Source organism: Lathamus discolor, chromosome 14 (assembly GCF_037157495.1).
Source record: "Lathamus discolor isolate bLatDis1 chromosome 14, bLatDis1.hap1, whole genome shotgun sequence".
NCBI classification, from domain to species: domain Eukaryota; kingdom Metazoa; phylum Chordata; class Aves; order Psittaciformes; family Psittacidae; genus Lathamus; species Lathamus discolor.
This window is the reverse complement of record NC_088897.1, coordinates 6,395,761-6,413,535: the sequence shown is the minus strand read 5'-3', so window position 1 is coordinate 6,413,535 and position 17,775 is coordinate 6,395,761. Positions and strand designations below refer to the sequence as shown.

The 17,775-nt window shown below is 40.4% G+C and overlaps 1 protein-coding gene across 2 annotated transcripts in view; it reads left to right on the top strand.

The window, feature by feature from the left end:
- Positions 1–4,194: 4,194 nt before the first annotated feature.
- CASTOR2 (cytosolic arginine sensor for mTORC1 subunit 2) overlaps positions 4,195–17,775 on the top strand; it is a 160,093-nt gene continuing 146,512 nt past the window's right edge. Inside the window, exons 1-2 of one of the 2 annotated variants that reach the window (XM_065695022.1) lie at positions 4,223–4,282; positions 4,962–5,058. In XM_065695022.1, coding sequence (XP_065551094.1) covers positions 4,238–4,282; positions 4,962–5,058 — 142 coding nt within the window. In that variant the 5' untranslated portion in view covers positions 4,223–4,237. Of the gene's footprint in view, positions 4,283–4,961; positions 5,059–17,775 lie in introns of both variants that reach the window. The other variant, XM_065695024.1, reaches the window with a different exon arrangement.

Below are 17,775 nucleotides of genomic sequence, written 5' to 3'. Positions count from 1 at the left end.
CAGATCTACAAACCATCCTCCTGTTTGACTATATATAAATAATAGTTGAGTTGCATTAATGTAGCTAGTGACAGTTATACCTTCCAAGTCATGATTGCAAACAATTGACATGCAAATCCCAGCTCCCAGCAAATGGGATCACATAAAACCAGAGAGAGAAGAAACAGAACACAAAAGAGCATTGGTCAAAGCAGCAGGGTAAACCATGCTACCATTAAAACACCATTAAGACAAAGCCTTCCTAGCAGAACTACCTGGTCAACACAGGAACAGAAAGAGAAACCTTCATATAACCTGTATGCTCAAAGAACTATTTCCATTGCTCCCAGCTGTTAGGCAGAGTTTGGTAAAGATATAAACCCTGCACATCTTCAAGGGTGCTCTGACAGTTCAAACCTTGAAGGATGTAGTTTCTTCAAGTAAATTTGCTGGTTTGTTATTAATCACACATAATGCCTTGTGTAAGGACCAATAAGCCTTTGTGCTACCTACTGCCAAAACAAATTCGTTAACATTACCCCAATGCCAGCAAGCTTACAATCACTGCTTTAATAATTATACATGTATTTCATGTCTCAGACATGATTCTCCCATGTTACATGACCTAGCCTTCACAAGCCTTCATTTTAAAAGCTTCATCTGTATTCCTACTGCTTCCTGGAGGAATCCCATGGAAGAGCTTTTGTGTATGCTTAACAGTTTTAAAAATGCATGACTTCATCAGAAGCAGAGTCAGTGCTGCTCTGTAGAAGCATGACCCAAAACCAGTTAAAAATCAGTGGGAGCTTCCCATTAGGTAGCCTGGTCCTTGAAAAGCCCTTGTACCTCCCTGATGAATCATTTAATGTTGTGCACTAATCTGTAGAGAAAACGAATCCTCCTGCCACTCTCCATCCCTTGTACTATATTTCTTCAATTTCTACCTTCCTGGAAGCTTCTGTTGGTTTTAAAATATACATGTAAAAATCTGGTTTGACTTCATTCTCCCTAACATCACAGAAATCAAAGGAACTGGATAGGCTAAAAGCACTAATCAGGACAACATCCCTCCTCTACCCACTGCCTCAGCTGCTGCTTCCCACAGTGTAAGCAGTTCATTCCCAGGCTTGCTCAAACATGCATGGTTTCAATGTAGAAAGCTGTAGCCGAGCCTCTCAGAGGAAAGAGGACGCAGGTCACAAGTTGCTTCAGCTATAAGAAGTCCAACTCAGAGGTACCAGTCACTCTGCAGGCAGTCTCTGGCCAAGTTTGCTGGGTGTACATCTACACAAAGACAAACCCAGCAGGATTCTTTCAGACAGAAATATGCATCCTTAGCAAGACACTGAACAATAGAGGATAAAGAGGAAGTGCACCAAGAAAAAGAACTTTTGAAACAGCGAGACTACGACTCCCATCCTAAACATTTAGGTTAACTTTGGCATGCTGAGCAAGGTCTACAGAGGTACAATGTCCTAGCTTTAGAAATAACACAACACAGCTGTGCCACACCTCCCACAGCTGTGAACAGGGGTACAAAGGTGCTGATGCTGTTCTAACTAGTCTCTTCAGGGAAACAATTAGGAAAAAACTACTATTTGAAAAGCAGCAGGCCAGTTACACTCTTGTCAGGGAATGTTTGCACTCAAGTCTCACATTTGTTTTCATCCCACAGCAGAATACTTAAAGTTTCAAACACTTCATTTAGTACAGAAATTAGAAGCCAACTTCTTTCAAATGCATAATAGCCTGAAGGCTTCCACCTGGCCATAGCATTGCAAAACCTACCACATTATATGAAACCCACTCTAGCTTTAGGCAAAAAGGGTTAGTGCCTGGGCAGCATGCTGTTACCTCTGAATGTCAACCCCCCAACAAGTGATAAGTTTTTAGAGTCAGCCTATTTGAAGCATAAGGCATTAACATCACCCTAGAAAAACACCATTCTGATCATGGCCCTCCCTCTCCCTGAACCAGACCCTTGGAAAGCTATGCTGATTTAAGTAAGGATCTGACCTGCAGGCACATCCTCCCTTCTCCTCAAACCACCACCTGCCTAGGAATTCTGCACTTGCAGTTCACAAACAAAGACAGACACCAAGTTAAGCCACAGCTTAGTCAACCAGATAGGTCCTCTTGGCATTAATGAGAGCTGCTTTGACATACAAACACCTTGAGGATGAAATCCTGATGGCAACTTGTGAGCGAAGTAACTACTATAGACTGCTTAGAACTATATATAAATCTTCAATTTAAAAAACAAATTACTGGAGTGCAAAATGTTATCTTTTTGCTGCCAGAGAAAGAGAAGCAAGAAAGAGGAAGGCAAAATTGCTCCACAGTTGCATTTTACTCATTTTGATCATTTCCACTTCATGGTAAATCAATTTGTGCTGCTCCCATGAGGGTTTGGGAGCCCACATTTCCTTTCATCTAGCAACCAAATTTTTATCTAACTGTCCTGTACTGCCATCTCTCTCTGAAGCAGTGCTCCTCAGGGATGGCTTTAGGATTCTTAGGCTGTCGCTATCTAGCACAAGAGGTTTGGTTTAGGTTTGATTTTTTTTTTTAATATCTCTTTGAAGGATTAACGCTGAATGCTTCACACACAGCACCAATATGAATTCCATCTTTACAATAACCCCAGTGAGTTAAACCCAGGCAGCCAAACCTTCTTATTCAGCAAGCTTTCACCAAGGGTTGGTAGGAAACCAGAAACAGGGAAAGGATATCTGTGTTAGTAGCAAAACGACAACTGAGCTTACTAAACCAATGCAAGTTCTACACAGCAATTAGCAGGAGCAGCGGCACCATGCTCCTAGTAACATTTACAGGACTGCCAACAGAAAACTAGGGAAAAAAATACAGAAACTGAAAAATGCTTTTAAAAAACACATTGTTTTATATTAATATATATTGAAAAAGGCAAGAAATTGATAGTTCATTGCTTTTGAATTACAGCATAAAGATGACAAAATAAATACTACGGAAACCTAAGGCTAATACCACACCAATGATCTTACAAAACGCTTCTTAGTTACACATTTGCTGATTTTTCCAATGCAAGTGATACTTTTTTTTTCTTGGAGGTTTCTCTGCTGCTCCCCATTCAATTGCTTGATAGCGTATGCTATCCCATTTATAGATACAAGAACATACTGCTTAACTGATGCAGAAAAATCCTTGATTAGGGAAAAGACTTGAAAAGAAAAAAACATTCCAACCAGGAAAGCCTAATAAAGTACTGGAAATCTGTCAGACAGGCACAAAGGTAAAGGTGAGCTTGGTCTTTAGAGGAATGTAGCATGCTGCAAAATTCAGCACTACTACCTCATGCTGTGTGGCACAGAAATAGCTCTATTTGGGGTTTATCTACCAAACTTTCTTAGGACCCACTCTCATGGCAAAGGCCATTTTTTTTTTTTCCAATAGGTACTTTAAACACCCACTCTCATGTACCTCAGGTTAAAACCTTTCTTACTTTGACTGGCACAAGACACCACAAGGAAGTTTCCTGAGAACACAGCAAGAAGTCAGTACAGAGGCTCCCAGGAAGACTGGAGAACCAAAGCCTCTGAAGGGGCAGCTGGCAACATCCCTGAGGTAAAACAGGCCCCAACCCTCACCACATACCTTCTCACAGCCTAAGAGCACCAGGGCTGACACACGTCTGGAGACACTGGCACTTCTGACACAGCTATAAGCACACTGAGCTGCCCAAAAGGTTTTCCGACTTAAGAAACAGCAACAAACTGCAAAATGACGGTGGTGAAAGCACTCAAACTGCAAACGCAACACCCTGGAAACTGGCCTCACCTGCGAGCCATTTCAGCAATAGCATTCAGCACTGCCCTCGCCACAGAAGTCACCTGTAACTCCCAGTGCTTGTGTCTTCGTGAGGTAATTTAACAAGAAATAACTGCTAACGCGTCTTTTCATCACAGTACACACCTCCCCACGGCAGGAGCAGCTACAAGGCCTCCCCACCTCAGGGCGCTGCAGAGTCGAGAGCGGGTGGAGCGACGAGCTGAGAGAAGACGAAATGGCGCCCCCATGCATCAGGAGAAGACATAAACCTCATCACCCGCCATTTTACCTCAGGTGTGAGGAAAGGCCTCAGCTGAGGACCCCACCTCTTCTTCTTCTCACTAATTAAAGCGCCAAATCCTTTAAATGAGTGCTTCTGCTCCTTTCTGGAAGCTCAATAAACAGGTGGATTGTTTTGTTTCCTGTCTTGTAAGTTGAGGCACAGCAACAGATGTTGGAATGTAGTACTGATATCAGTACCAGTGTACTTCAGAAGGTGAGTCAGCTTTTAGTACTAGCAAGGCAATACAAGTTTTTATCTGGAAAGCCATCATTAGTACAAGATGATACTAATTATATAGATCAGTATGTTGACTTTTTCTTTTCTTAATGCTGTTGGGGATATTGTGTTAAACTCTGAAGTATTCTTGTCTCAATAACCCCAATAAAACAAAATGGCTGTTGGGAGGGAGGGAAAAGGTATAAGGGTGCTGTTGTTAGACAGGAGTTTGCAAGCATGAGATTAAAGCTTCGTTCTGTAAGATGCCAAAGGCAAGCAAATTCCCTTAGCTCTCCCTGCCTGTGCTTAGGCTTGGTTTGCAGGAGTGGGGCTCAGGGAGCTGTAGGTAGTAAAGAATGCTGAGCTTGCTGCTTGTGATCAGAAAGGTTCTGTCACTGGATCAAAATGGTTCATAGATAAGAGTTATTTGTGGTAATTTTAGGCCAAATTCATTCAGCCCAAGGAACTTTAAATTTTCTTTTAATATTCTTATTCAATGAAATAGCTCAGACATTTTCTGAAGTAAACAACTCGCTTGATATTGCTTGGATGCAAATGAGAAAGAAATTGGCTAGGGCTAGTACTGTTTTTTCCTCTCCAGTTTTGTTACTTGAAATCCAGTTATGTATGAACAACTCAGATTCTGGATTTAAAAAACCTAAATCCTGTATTGCAGGCAGCGAATGACACCAACCAGTGCTGCTGTTTGTGGTGCAGCATTTTCTTTTCATGTGTGATTGCTGCTGGACCTGACAGAACTCATAAGCTTGACAGTGAGCACTAAGCTCAGGTCTAGAGCTTGCAAAGAAATCCTTCAGCACCACACAGGCTGGTTTTGTTGAGGCTAGAAGCTAAAGGTGGGCTGTTCCTTTCACCATGGCCAGTAGTAATCTTGTTGTGCACAGAGGAAATACGCTAAATAGTGGTGGTATTTTTCTGGTGTTTTTCCATGGTAAGTACTAGGGAGAAGCAAACCTAAGCACAGCACCCACAGTTACTCCAGAACTCCTGTGATTTATATGTATTTTTTTTTATTATCATTTTTCTGTAGTGCAGTCTCCTGTACCAATCACATCATCTTGTTCAATAGGGAAAACATACCTATCAATTTTTGTAATCCTTACTGCCATTTGCATAGCCCTGGAAGGGATTTCTTTAAATTGCCCCTTAGCTATTGTCATCTCACCAGGCATTAGATGTATTTTTCTGCTCTAAAAGTCAAAAATAAAAGTTAAAATAAATGGGTGGGCTACAGAAGTAGACACCACCAAAAAAAAAAAAAAAACTCTTTAGTAGTTCAGTTATTTTGGGAACACTTACATAATGGGGAAGGAGATGCTGTGAAAGTTACCTATTTCTCCAGTGGAGAACTCTGCTCGTATGTAAATTCTGTAATGTGCTGATTTTTTTTCCCTACCTACCATGACTCCTGCAGTCTCTAGGCAGAAAATGGTGAACTATGAATGACTTTCAGCCCCTTTAGGGATTCTGGCAAGTCTGAGTAATGATTGCTTCCATTCTGAAAACAGCTGCAGCAAGGAATGTATTGGATTGCTAAAGATTTTCCTGACTAACAATCTCTCAGTAGCTCCTCTTTGTATGGCAGAGTGATGTTGTCATTTGCGTAGTATAAAATGTTCTAGAGCTTGATTGCCCAGTGAAGACATAAAGCAGGGTAGATTTTTATTGTCTGCATATGAAACACCTGTATTTAACCCATGGAATTTAAAAGATAATCCTGGGATTTCATACCAGCTATTAAAATAATAAATTTTAGTGGGAAGCAATGCAAATAAGTGCTCTTTGCATTGGTTGGCAACTTGCTAATTTGTTCTAAACCAAGCACTAATATTTCACTGTACTGGTGGAACTCAGGGAAAATGTCTTTTTGAAACTGGGAGAAGACACTATCAGGAGCAGGCCAGTCCCCAGTGTTTGTCTTCCTAATAAGCTGTCTGTAAACCAGTTAAACTGTGCAGCTGCTTTATACGGGTATTGGGAAAGGCTCATGCATTATGTGCTTAACCTAAGATCAGAGTGTTAAACTCTGTTTTCAGGCATGCTTTAGAAAGAAGTTCCATAGTAATTATTAGTAAGTTCAACAAAGCATGAGAACAATTCTCCTATTAAGAAAAATAGCATTTGTATAAAGTTGCCATGCGTCATGTTTTTGTCAGACATCCTTAAGGCTAGGGTGATACTCCTCTCAAGGGATAGTCCTGGTGGCATCAATAACGTAGGTGAAATCCTGATTATCTTGATTATCAGTAGAGGAATCTGAACTTTTGTTTGAATTAGTGTTCTGCTCTCATCCACGTTGAGTCGTAAAACCTTAGCCCTCTTTTCCATGTGTTATTTAGCCATTAAAAGTTACAAGTGGCATATACAGACTAGGAAAGAACTTGCAGGGTCGTCTAATCTGTCATCATCTTCCAGAGAAGAATCATTGCTGTTCTAATCACAAAACATGGAACATGATCCAGGTTCTGCAAATATCTTCTGCAGTCTGAAGATGGATATCAGTCTGAGAGAATTCTTTTGAGATGGTTGGGGTATTTCTGGTTATTAATTCCATCTTTTTTGCCCCAGTTTACTGTCACATATACCATGTCAATCACTTCGTGTTTCTTAAAAGTACCCTTGCTATTCTGAGGCAAAGCTGTGAATCTCTGGCAAGCAGCTACCTGCTGACTCAGTGAACTGGAAGTAAGAAGACTGCTTATCAGTATGAGTAGAGGGTTTGCAGTGTGGACATTCTGCAAGTTGCGCTGTTTGACCTTCAGCTTGGGTGGTCTGACCAATTTGCCTGACTCCTGTTGAGTGTGGGGGAGTCGTGCGGTGCAGGATCATGCATATGTTTATCCCTGGAAGCTAGGGAGTACATCAGTGAAACTGCATGCACAGCATTGGCTAATAGTGCCAGTTCTGCTGGTGATGGAGTCAGTGACTCGAGAGGGATTATATTTGTTGACAGAGAGCACATCTGGCTGCCATACAGCCATGTGCTGCAGAGGCCTACTTCTGTCCTGATTTACTCCCCATCCGGTTCATGGCTGTAACTCTTCCAAATGTGCCACATGTTGATAAATCTAATTCTTTTATCAGTGACTAAATCCGAACAGAACTTGGTCTTCTGTTTGTGTCTGTAGATTTTAATTTAATTTTAGTGATACGTTTGGATTTAGGAGGCTGAATACAAGTACTTGATGTATGACTAGATCTGCAATGTCAGTGCTTCGTGACCAGAATATGTAACTGTTAGAATAAGGCTTTCGAAGTCCCTTGCTTTATTTAAAGGAGTGGGGTTTTTTTCTCTTAAAGTCTTAATTTCTAGGATAGAACAGTTGCACTGTAAATGTGTGTGTGTGTACAAAGAATGATAACAGTGATAACCTCTTGGCCACCCAAAGTCGTCATGCTTTTCCCTGTTGTCAAATGTCAGCATTGCTCAGTGTTGCAGCATGTACAGATATGGAGCCTGGAACTTTCTCTTTTTTGCAGACAGGGCTTTTTGGAAGGTTTTCCAGTATCTGTACTTGTTCTTTGGGGCAATGCTACCTGTGTGGAACTTGCTTATGCATATGAGAGAGGGCAGCAGCACAAACTATTTATAATAAAAGTCACAGAGCGATAGTAGTTAAAACATGCATAAATCCACTTTTCCACCCTCAGATGGCTCAGATAAGTATGGGCAGATCTAGTTCCAAATTTCTAATTCTATTTTAATAAAGAATTCATCAAGGTCATCATTCATTCTAGTTTTATATTTATGCTAAAGTTGTTTATTTTTTTATGGGTGCTCATCCAAGGTAAAGGAAATGTATCTAGCACATATGAAAGGAGCTACAATTAAAGTTGTGTATCTACTTTTTACCATGATATGGGTAATTTGCTTTCTTAATCAATTTAGAGTATTTATTCTCAATGAAATTTTTGTTAGATGTTGCTCTCTATGTATGAGTTCACAGCTTCATCCCACCACTGTTAGGCCAGGAAGATCCGATTCACTTCTTCCAGGACAGTGAGAGTTCTTTAAGCTAAATGCAGAAAATGTAGTGGCTGTTGAATTTAGCAAAAAATATTTTGGTAAATATATTCTACTTGCTTATAAGCTTTCTATGGCAGTGTTACTTCTGCTCCCTTTTTTGCCTTTTGGTGAAGGAGAGCAGTGCAGCTATCCTTTATACAGATGGGGAAGGTATTTTTATCAAACTGGTGAATTTAATTGTGTTTCAGGCATCCCTGCTCATTGATGTACTTACAGTCTTTCATACTGTGTTGTGATAGGATTCCTATTTACTTCACTTTAGTAACTACAGGGTGCTTTGTGGACTAATTGCACACGGAGTTAGGTAGCTTTCATGTTCACTGCTCTTCTGAGTGTGTGTCATCAATGTAGAATAAATTTAATGGAACTGATCTAGTAAGCATGATCCAAAGGAGTTAGAATGAAACTTGTAGTCATATACTTCTGAGTTTGTATTTAGGTGATGACAGTGATTAACTTTCCTACTCCTTTTCTGCCTGTAAACCAGGGCTGGTTATGGTTATACCTTTCTGTTGAAAGCTTTGAGTCGCTTTATTGCTACGCAGAACATGACAGCTGGTCGGATGGGTGCTGCATCATTAATTCTGTAATTGTAGCTTGCTTTATAATTTCATAGGGATCCCAAATTTGATAAATCGCCTTTTCTTTCTCATGGGGAATATTCCAGTAAGTCTGCAATGTTTGCTTTCTGTTTCTTTTTTTGTTTGATTTGGGTTTTTCTTTTTAAATGTCAGCAATTTGTAAGTATGTTGTAACTAATTTCTCTGCTGTAATTCGTTTATGCTGATCAGACTCATTCTCCAAATACCAGGCTCAGCAAGCTCATGAAGTAGTTTAAAAAGTGGAGTTTGCTCCTTTGCATGGAACACAGTTTTCTAGTATCTTAAGAAGCATAATAACAATGCGTCAGAAGACTGTGCTTGTTCTTTTACTTATTTTTTCCCGTGACACTTTGGTGCCCTTTGGTTTTCTGCCTTTAGCCATCTTGTCATGCACACTTCCTACTTTCTGAAGTCCCGTAGGGAAGAAAATTATGGTGACATATGCTACATCAACTCTGAGCAACCAAGGAGTCTGCAAACCAAGCTTTGTTGCAAAAGATGGAAGCACATGCATTGGCAGTACCGTTTGCTCAGCCACACCCAGGCAAACTCTGTTTAAAGACGGCATAACAAGATCTTGATTCAAATGAGAACCTGATGCATTCAAAAGTCTTTCTTACCAGTTCAGTAAGTTTCAAAGGTATGAACTGAGGATAAGTGGTCAGATGGCTGTTCAGAATTATGAAGACAGTGGGTCTAAATTTCCTTTCAACTACTCAGAGTTCAGTTTTAATTCCCTTGGTCTCACTGGGGCTAACTGTGTGTGAAGTACTGTAATGCAGTAGAGAATCTTATCTGCACAAATTCTGCAGAAGTCTAAATGGTGCTTAATTAAATGATAGCTGTGGGCTTCTCCAGTATGTATATCAAATATAGGGTAAGACCACTCATTTTGACTTGGGTAATTAGAGATCTAACCAACCTTGTTTACTTGCGGATTCATAATTCTGATCATAATGACCAGAAAGTCCTTCCATGCAAACTTTGCTAAGCTGCTTCCACCTGCTGCCATTTCAAGGTCTCACTTTGCTTCTCCACTTTGCCTCTCTCTTTGCTACTTAGTCAATACTTTATTCCTGCTCTCACTCCTAGACATGTACTTTACTTATAAATCTTTTATCAATCTGTCCCCTGCCTTAAACCATGATGTGTGTTACAAGAGTAGACGTACTCAGGGTGTCCGGAAAACATAAATCCTCTTTCAGTTTTGAGATTACTATCTGCTTAAGAAATGGTGCTGTGTCCTACCAGCTCCCTGTTGCGATAGGCCACAGCTGTATTTCTTCAAGGACAAAAGAGAGTAGAGGTTCCTTTCCTGCTCTAAGCTGCTTATTTCCTGCAACTGGTTGATAGTTTTGTGGATCTGAGAACTCCTTTGGAGAGCCAAACTCAATCAGGCAAATAACTTAAATATTTGATTTCTAATGTCTTGGTTCATTTTAATCCAGAGTGCAGCCCAACCTAATATTTACTTGTTAATAAAAATTGGATGCCATTTTCCAAAATGGCAGTTTAATATGCTTATGATTATCTCTGTATCTGTATTACTTATTGTATCCTCCTGAAATATATAGACAAATATACCTAATAAAGATTGGCTTGTAAAGAATTTGATAGGTCACACTCATCCTGTCAAAACAAATGACTGTTTGGGCTTCTCTGTGTTTACAGAGAGGATGAACTGGCTTTCATGGATACAGTTTTGATCTGATAATTTTAATCTTGTAGACAGCACTGAATTGTGCTACTTCAGTTCCTGTGGGTCAAACTCACAGCTAAATTCTGGTTGTTGCATACTCTTATCATTTCTAATAAACAAAATGAACATTGGACTTAGAGTAAGTGTATGGTCCCTGAAATGCATCTTTTGCCTGGGGATAATATGGTTTCAAGTGTTTTGTGTAATGAAAGTGACAGGTTGCTTTCAAGTGAGGCATTTGGTAGGGACTCATCAGCTCAGGGCAGTGCCCAGTGGGTATTTCCTGCACACATAGCTAGAAAGAAAAATTGGCTGGGTGCACTGCAGGATGGATCTTTGCTTCCTTGCATAGAGCAAAGGTAAGTCTCCTGGTTTCTGCTGTGCCCAAATAAGCAGACAGACCTGATGAATGGAAAAGCTTCGTATCTGAGTCATGAACAGCACAGAGGTGAACTTGGCAAATGTTCAGTTCTGAATGCACTTGAATTATCAGCTGTACCCTAGCAGCCTCTGAGCAAATGGCTTCAGAATACAGCTTTCTGGATCAAAGCCAATGATGTAGCTGTGGATCTGTCAGTCAGATGGGCTATCATGCCTTAGAAAAGGGATGCCAGTGGCAGGATGCATTTGTAATACTTCGGGTTTCTGTCCATTTTTTAAGGATGCTTGCAGCAAATGTCTGGCTGTAGCCCTGTTCTCATATAAAGAATTAAACAACAGTGATTCTCCTCAAAGGAACTATACACTCCAGAAAAGCAGCGTTGCTCAGTGTCAGTATTCCTGCCAACGTTTGTGTTATCAGGAGCACCTCTGGCTACTGCTCGTGCAGAAGCAGTAGCTTGGTGAGCAGATGTTGTGGTTTAAGTGCTGAACCCAGGACAGCAGATATTAATGGGAGAAGAACTTGGAGCTTTCTGCTTGAAAGTCTTATCTTAAGAACACATTGAAGTTATTCCTAAAAATAGTCATGTTAATGTTCCCTTTATGGGTTTCTCATCCCTTTTTCTATCTTGAGTTTGGCAGATCTCACTTTAAAACTTCCCGATTCACATCTTACTGACATGTGTGTTGCGCTGTCCCATGTTTCACCTACTTCGCACAAAATTCTGCCTGTTGCATTAATCCTTGATACTTATTGCAGTGATAATGGTATGAAATACTACTCCAAGTGTGGAACTGGGAGGATAAAACTGGAGGCTAGATTTCTGCTTTGTGTTTCTGGGCATTCTGCTAGCTGACAGACTTCCTTGTAATCTTTTAACTCTGAAGAACAGTAAAGCAAAGAGCAGCATCACCTCTCTCTGCTTTGTTGTTGCAGAGGGAGGTGATTATTTTGTATTGTTCCAGCCTTGTTCAAACAAACTTTGGAGGACTGGAGGTCTGTTTCTTTGGACTGATTAAAACTTTAAGGTTTTAATCAGGGAGAGGTCAAGCTGTTCTCTCATAGGAGAGAGATGCTTTTTTGACCTTGATTTCAGCTGCATTTGGCAAGAGAAGCTTGCTGCTAACATAGGTGCCGAAGAGCATGCCTCTCTCAAAATGAGGATCTTCCCCTCAATGAGATTGCCTTTATTCAGTAAATTAAAACATACCATCCCCAGATCCAGGGCATGGGAGGAGATGGCCTCTTCTGTTAATAGTTTTGTTGATTACAAAAACCTGTGTTTAATTGCAGTGTGCATGACTGGTATGTTCCAGGCAAACAGTATGTCACCCGAGGAATGGGGGAAAGTGAGTTATTTGTTCTGCCAATAGGTCAGGCATTTTTCTTTGTTCCTCCCTGTGATGTGTTTTATGTGTTGTATATGCATGCATATTAATCGCTGTAGGCAGTGTTTAATTACAGGCAAATGGTAAGTGTTGCTTCTTAAATCAATGTGTCTTCCAAAGTAGGTGCAAGAAAAAATCTGTGGGCAAAAGTGCAAAGCTCTCCTGTGTGCTGTAAGTCATCTTTGCTACCTGGCAGAATCTCACCTGGTCTTTCATGCAAGTGGCGTTCAAAGAAAAGAGAAATGTTCCTAACTCTGTAAAACAAGGAACTGATTTACAGCCAAAGCCTCTTTTTGTTTATTTGTGTTTGTTTGTTTTGGTTTGTCTTTGTTTTTGTTTTTGTTTGGTTTTTTTTGTTGGAGGAGACAAGGGGTACATATAACAGTGAAGTGTCTTTCGGAGGAAAGTTTTCAGTACTAATGCTCAGTGAATTCATTTAACTCTACTGCACTTTGGCCAAGTTCCTTTGACACTGAACATATGTCTGTACAGAAGATCTGTATGTGGAGAAAAAGAGGGGGTTGTGCCTCTTGGTTCCCCTGATGTGCTTTTGGCTGCCTTTCCAGGAGCTGGCTGTGATCACCTAAAATAGTGTTAGTGCTGTTCTGCCAGCTTGGGACAAAGCTTGGTGTGTTGAGGGGTAGAGGAAGTTAAAGTCATGTGTGCATGCATCCTATATGTTTTAAATGGGAAATTACACTCTAATAGCCCTGAATGTAGCTTTGCACCTTACTTCGTGTCTTAGTCTACCCCTGTGACTTCACTCACCAGTTTTCTTCCTTCAGAGTTCAAGCTACTGAAATGGTTTATCTGGCAAAGCATATAGCTGTAGCACTGCGATCAAAATGATGGTGAGGAAGCAGTTAAGGTAACTTGCACTGATGTTTTGCTACACTGACAGCTGATATGACAATCTGATGCATTATAAATGCACATTTTAGAAGTGTACTTAATCCTAGCATAGAAGTGTGTGGGCTCAGTTCAAACATGACAAATGCGTACATGTTGTGGATTGTGGCAGTGATGTGTTTTAAGGCTATTGGTATGATTTTAAGGTGAATAGTAAGAGACCTTGTAGACTTTACGTATGCAAGGAATTTGGCAAGGGGACAAATTCCAGAGAGGTTATGAAGTTGTCCTCCCTGTAAGCAACACTGGCTGACCCCCTAATTCCATCTCAGATGCAGATTGCCAAAGTTAGCTGCAAACATGAGAGATTTCAGGAAAATCTTTGCCAGGTATAGATGAGAACTGAGCATTTCTGCAAGTTGGTTGTTAAATCATTTGATGCACAGCTCGAAGGAGTTTGAGTCAGACCTTTGAACATGTGTGAGCCTGCTCTGGACTGACTTACCAGACAATATTCTAGGCACCAAAACTGCAGGACTTGTCACTGAATAGACCTTTGTCTGTGTGCCAGACTGCTTGCTGCTGCTCTAGAATACTGAGAGGGATTGAGATCTCTGGTCAAGCAGTTATTCACAACTATTTCTTCCTACTAAGTTGTGGTTTAGCTCACTTAGCAGGAGCTCATGATTCATGTTAATGTGAAATACATGCCTTCCAGTGTAAGTCATCTAACTTGTACCAAACCTGGGGTCAATCCTATGACCATTATTACTAACCCTAACAGGGAGAGTTTGGGAAGGGAGGAGGAATGCTGCTAATGTGAATAATCTTATAATGAATAGTCTTTTTAATAGGCTCTGGTTCTGTATCTTATCCAAAAGGCAAGCTCATGTTCTGTTCAATTAAAGGACTACTTAGCTCTTATGAAGGATGTAGCACAGAAGCTTGTAAATTGCATATCCAACATGAAGCAGGCTTCCTTAAAAATTCTAACCTAGCAACCTTTGCTTTTGTATCTTCTGGCCTTTAGCTGACGGTACAAGGCATTCTTTACTACTGCACCACTCGTCTGTGATGATTTTTGTTACTGAAAGATCTGCAGAATTAACAGCAAGAACCTTTAAAGTGAAAGAATGTGTTCCCTAGCTGGAAGCTAACATGCATTCACATCAGCTGTGAATCACGCACAGAGGGAAGCAGCAGTGCATACTGAGTAGTGGGTTACATCACTGCTCTGTCTTTAGAGCATTGAGAAGGTAGAAATTTAGGCTAAAGAAGGCATCATGTGTCTTACTGCAAAGTTTCTAGATGATGCTGTGTTTGTAATTGATTACTTGGTAGCTTGCTTTCAAAGCTACTACACATGAGTTGTTCCGAGAAAGTCCCTCCAGATCAACTGAGAGTTAATCTGCTACAGATAGTGCTTAGGCCATTGCTGTCTTATGGTAATTTGCATCTAAAATATACTAAAAAAAATGTTTTTAATCAATCCCATAATAATAAAAATAATTGTAATAATAGTGCATTACAGTAATTTTCTGAATTTTGCTCCTGTCTGGGGAACAAGAGCAAATTTGAGGTTTGAGGCATTTGGTGGGACTGGCATGGCCTTCTCCTACAAACGTTATAGGGAAGAGAAGAATGATGATCAATGGCAGGAAGGGACTCATGAGTGAGACTGGTGATTTAAATAGAAGAGCTTTATGTCTATTTGTCTACCTTTTATGAACCGGTATTTTTGCTTCATTAGTACCATGGGGAGCTTCATCCTCCTCCCTCTACAGAGAGTCTGGCAGGTTTGGTTTCTGGAATTCATGACAAATGTCGGTGCTTCATCTCCAGGCAGAGAAGAGCTCCTCAAGGTTCCAGGAGGAAGTGAACAAAAACTTTACAAAACAAATTATTTATAGGAATTGTTCCTCAACAGGAAATGGGACAAGTCCTGCTCTGAATTTAAGTCTAACTTAATAAACCTTAAAGCAAGCAGCCAGCATGTTGTGGACAGAAAAACACATGGCTTACCAAGAAGAACTTACAGAGAAAAAGTAATCCAGAGTTACTCAAGAGGAGGCATCATGGTTAGTTTGGGAAGTTCTCTCAGCTGCAGGTTACGTAGAAGCTAGAAAGATACTGGGGATTAACAGCTGCATTTCTCTTCTTCCTGTTTCCCAGGCTATTATATGTGGCAGGGTACCAGGCATCTGCAGAAGAGGCAGGATAGAGAGATGTAAAACCTCTACTCAAACTATTGTCTGACTTGTATTGCTGAGCTTCACCTCAACCTGTGCAAACTTATATCATTTCCTTGTTGTTAAAATATGACAAAGTTTTATGAGCCTAGTAACTTCTTGGCTGGGTGGATACTGTCCTTTTCAGTTGACAATCTGCACAAGATAGCCAAAGGAAACTTCAGATCTTGCTGTCTGCCCCAGTAGGTCTATTGTTATGTTAGTTAGAAATGAGACTAATTGAAATCTATGTGGATTTAATTCTTAATGAGATGCCCTGTGTGACTGATTAATTTTAATAGTTGTTTTGTGATCCTCTGGGAAAATTTAATTTCTTAACTACATTTATAGGAACAGGTTTTCATGTGAGTGTCAGGAATTTGTAGGATTTGAGTCTTAGATCTAAAAACTAATCTTTTTTAGGGTAAAGCCAGGTTGGACGGGGCTTGGAGCAACCTAGGCTAGTGGAAGCTGTCCCTGCCCATGGCAGGGGGTTGGAGCTGGATGAGCTTTAAGGTCCCTTCCAACCCAAACCAGTCTAGGATTCTGTGATAAAGTAGTTTTTATTATGATGGTGATCTCATAGTTGTTTTCTAAACCCACGACAGTGTTTTTCTAAGATTCTGAGTTGGGCCTTGCCAAACACTAATCATCACACAGCCTCTTTCTTTTTTGTCAGTGCCAAACAAAATGTAGCTCTCAGCTGTAGAGATTCTCAGAATCACCAAAGCCTGGGCAGAGAGACAGTAGGCTTTTATCTTCTGCTTCATGTATTTCTTAATGTCTGTACAAGCTTTGGCAGGTTAATTTGCCATGGGAGTTTTCAGCTGAGCTTACCTGAGCATCCAACTGAAGTAGAACCGAAGTAGCTGAACCAGGTGTATATTGAGAGCAGAAGTGCTAACAAATAAATATGCAGCACCTCAATTCACCAAACTGCCCAAGTCAGCCAATTATAAGAGGAAAAACCCCAGTTTTCCCTCACCCATGGGGTGATGCACATACCCTGTGTCGAAATGGTATCAGAGGCTGCCATGGCAGTCTTAATATAAAATCAGATTGGATGTAGAACAATATCCAACTTTTTTCCATTCAATTAAGAAGGATTATGGGCTAAGTTTCGATGTTTTCTAGATCCCTTGAACTCTACCTTAGTCAAGAGTCTCACTGATTTGAAGGCAAAGAGATTATTCCACTTAATCCTTATGAAATGTGTTCTTCCATCCAAGCAGCACATTCCTAGAGAAAGTTCAAGGGGGTACTTTTCAGGCTGGTTTGCCTGACAAACAGAAGATGCATAAAATCTGCATAGGCGTGTTTAATGAATCATGAATTTTTACATGTCAGCAGTAAAATAATGGATAACACACATAATCTTTGCACATCATCAGAATCTCAGTGTGAAGATGGTTGTTAGAACTCTAGGATGCCAATCCAGGATTTCTTCCTGACTACTGTGGTAGTATGGCAGTAATTTCCACACTCTTGTGTAACTGATTTAGAAGCACAGGAAACTTATCTTCCTAACTATCTCTTCCACCCAGCCTTGAAGCTTGAGGCAGTATGAACCCTCCTAACCTTGTCTGGCACACTGGGGCAGTGGCTGTGTGGTTTGTAGGGCTCCTCTCTGCATGTGCTGTTTTGTGTCATCTAGCCTCAATTCCATGGCTTAAGACAGGCTTTAGTGCTTAGGAAAGATGTACAGGAAGATACTTGCTTGGTTGGCAAATGTACAAGGATTGGGATCAGCTTCCAATGGAAACTTTATTAAGTGGAGAAAAACTATGCCTCCCTTGTTGTTTTCATGCAAGTTAGCCAAAACTATTTGAATCTACAGCAAATGTCTGTGCACTCAAGACACATGGCTCAAGTGGATTATTTCTTTTACGCTGTTACCATGTGTGGGTAGATCTTGATCTAGATTCTACTTTACCTCATCAACAGAAACTTAATTTTCTCAATAAAGAAGCATATCTATATGAAACTATTCTTTGCACACTCCTGTCTTTCTCCAGATATGTTTTTTTATTGTTGTTCTGCTTAACTATTCATCTCTTGAGTTTTTTAAATTAAAAAAGCCATCGAAATATGGTACGAAACTTGAGTAGTCAGTCCTTCCGTGACTGATTTCAATTTGTAAGTTGTGCTGACTGAGCATCTGTTGATCCACTGTGCTTGGACACATGATGTTTATGTTCCTGATGAAATTGAGACTGTGAATGACTAACAGGTGGTTTCAGCTCTTCTAGAAAGAAGTTTGAATTTGAGTTCATATTTGTTAGTACACTGGCATC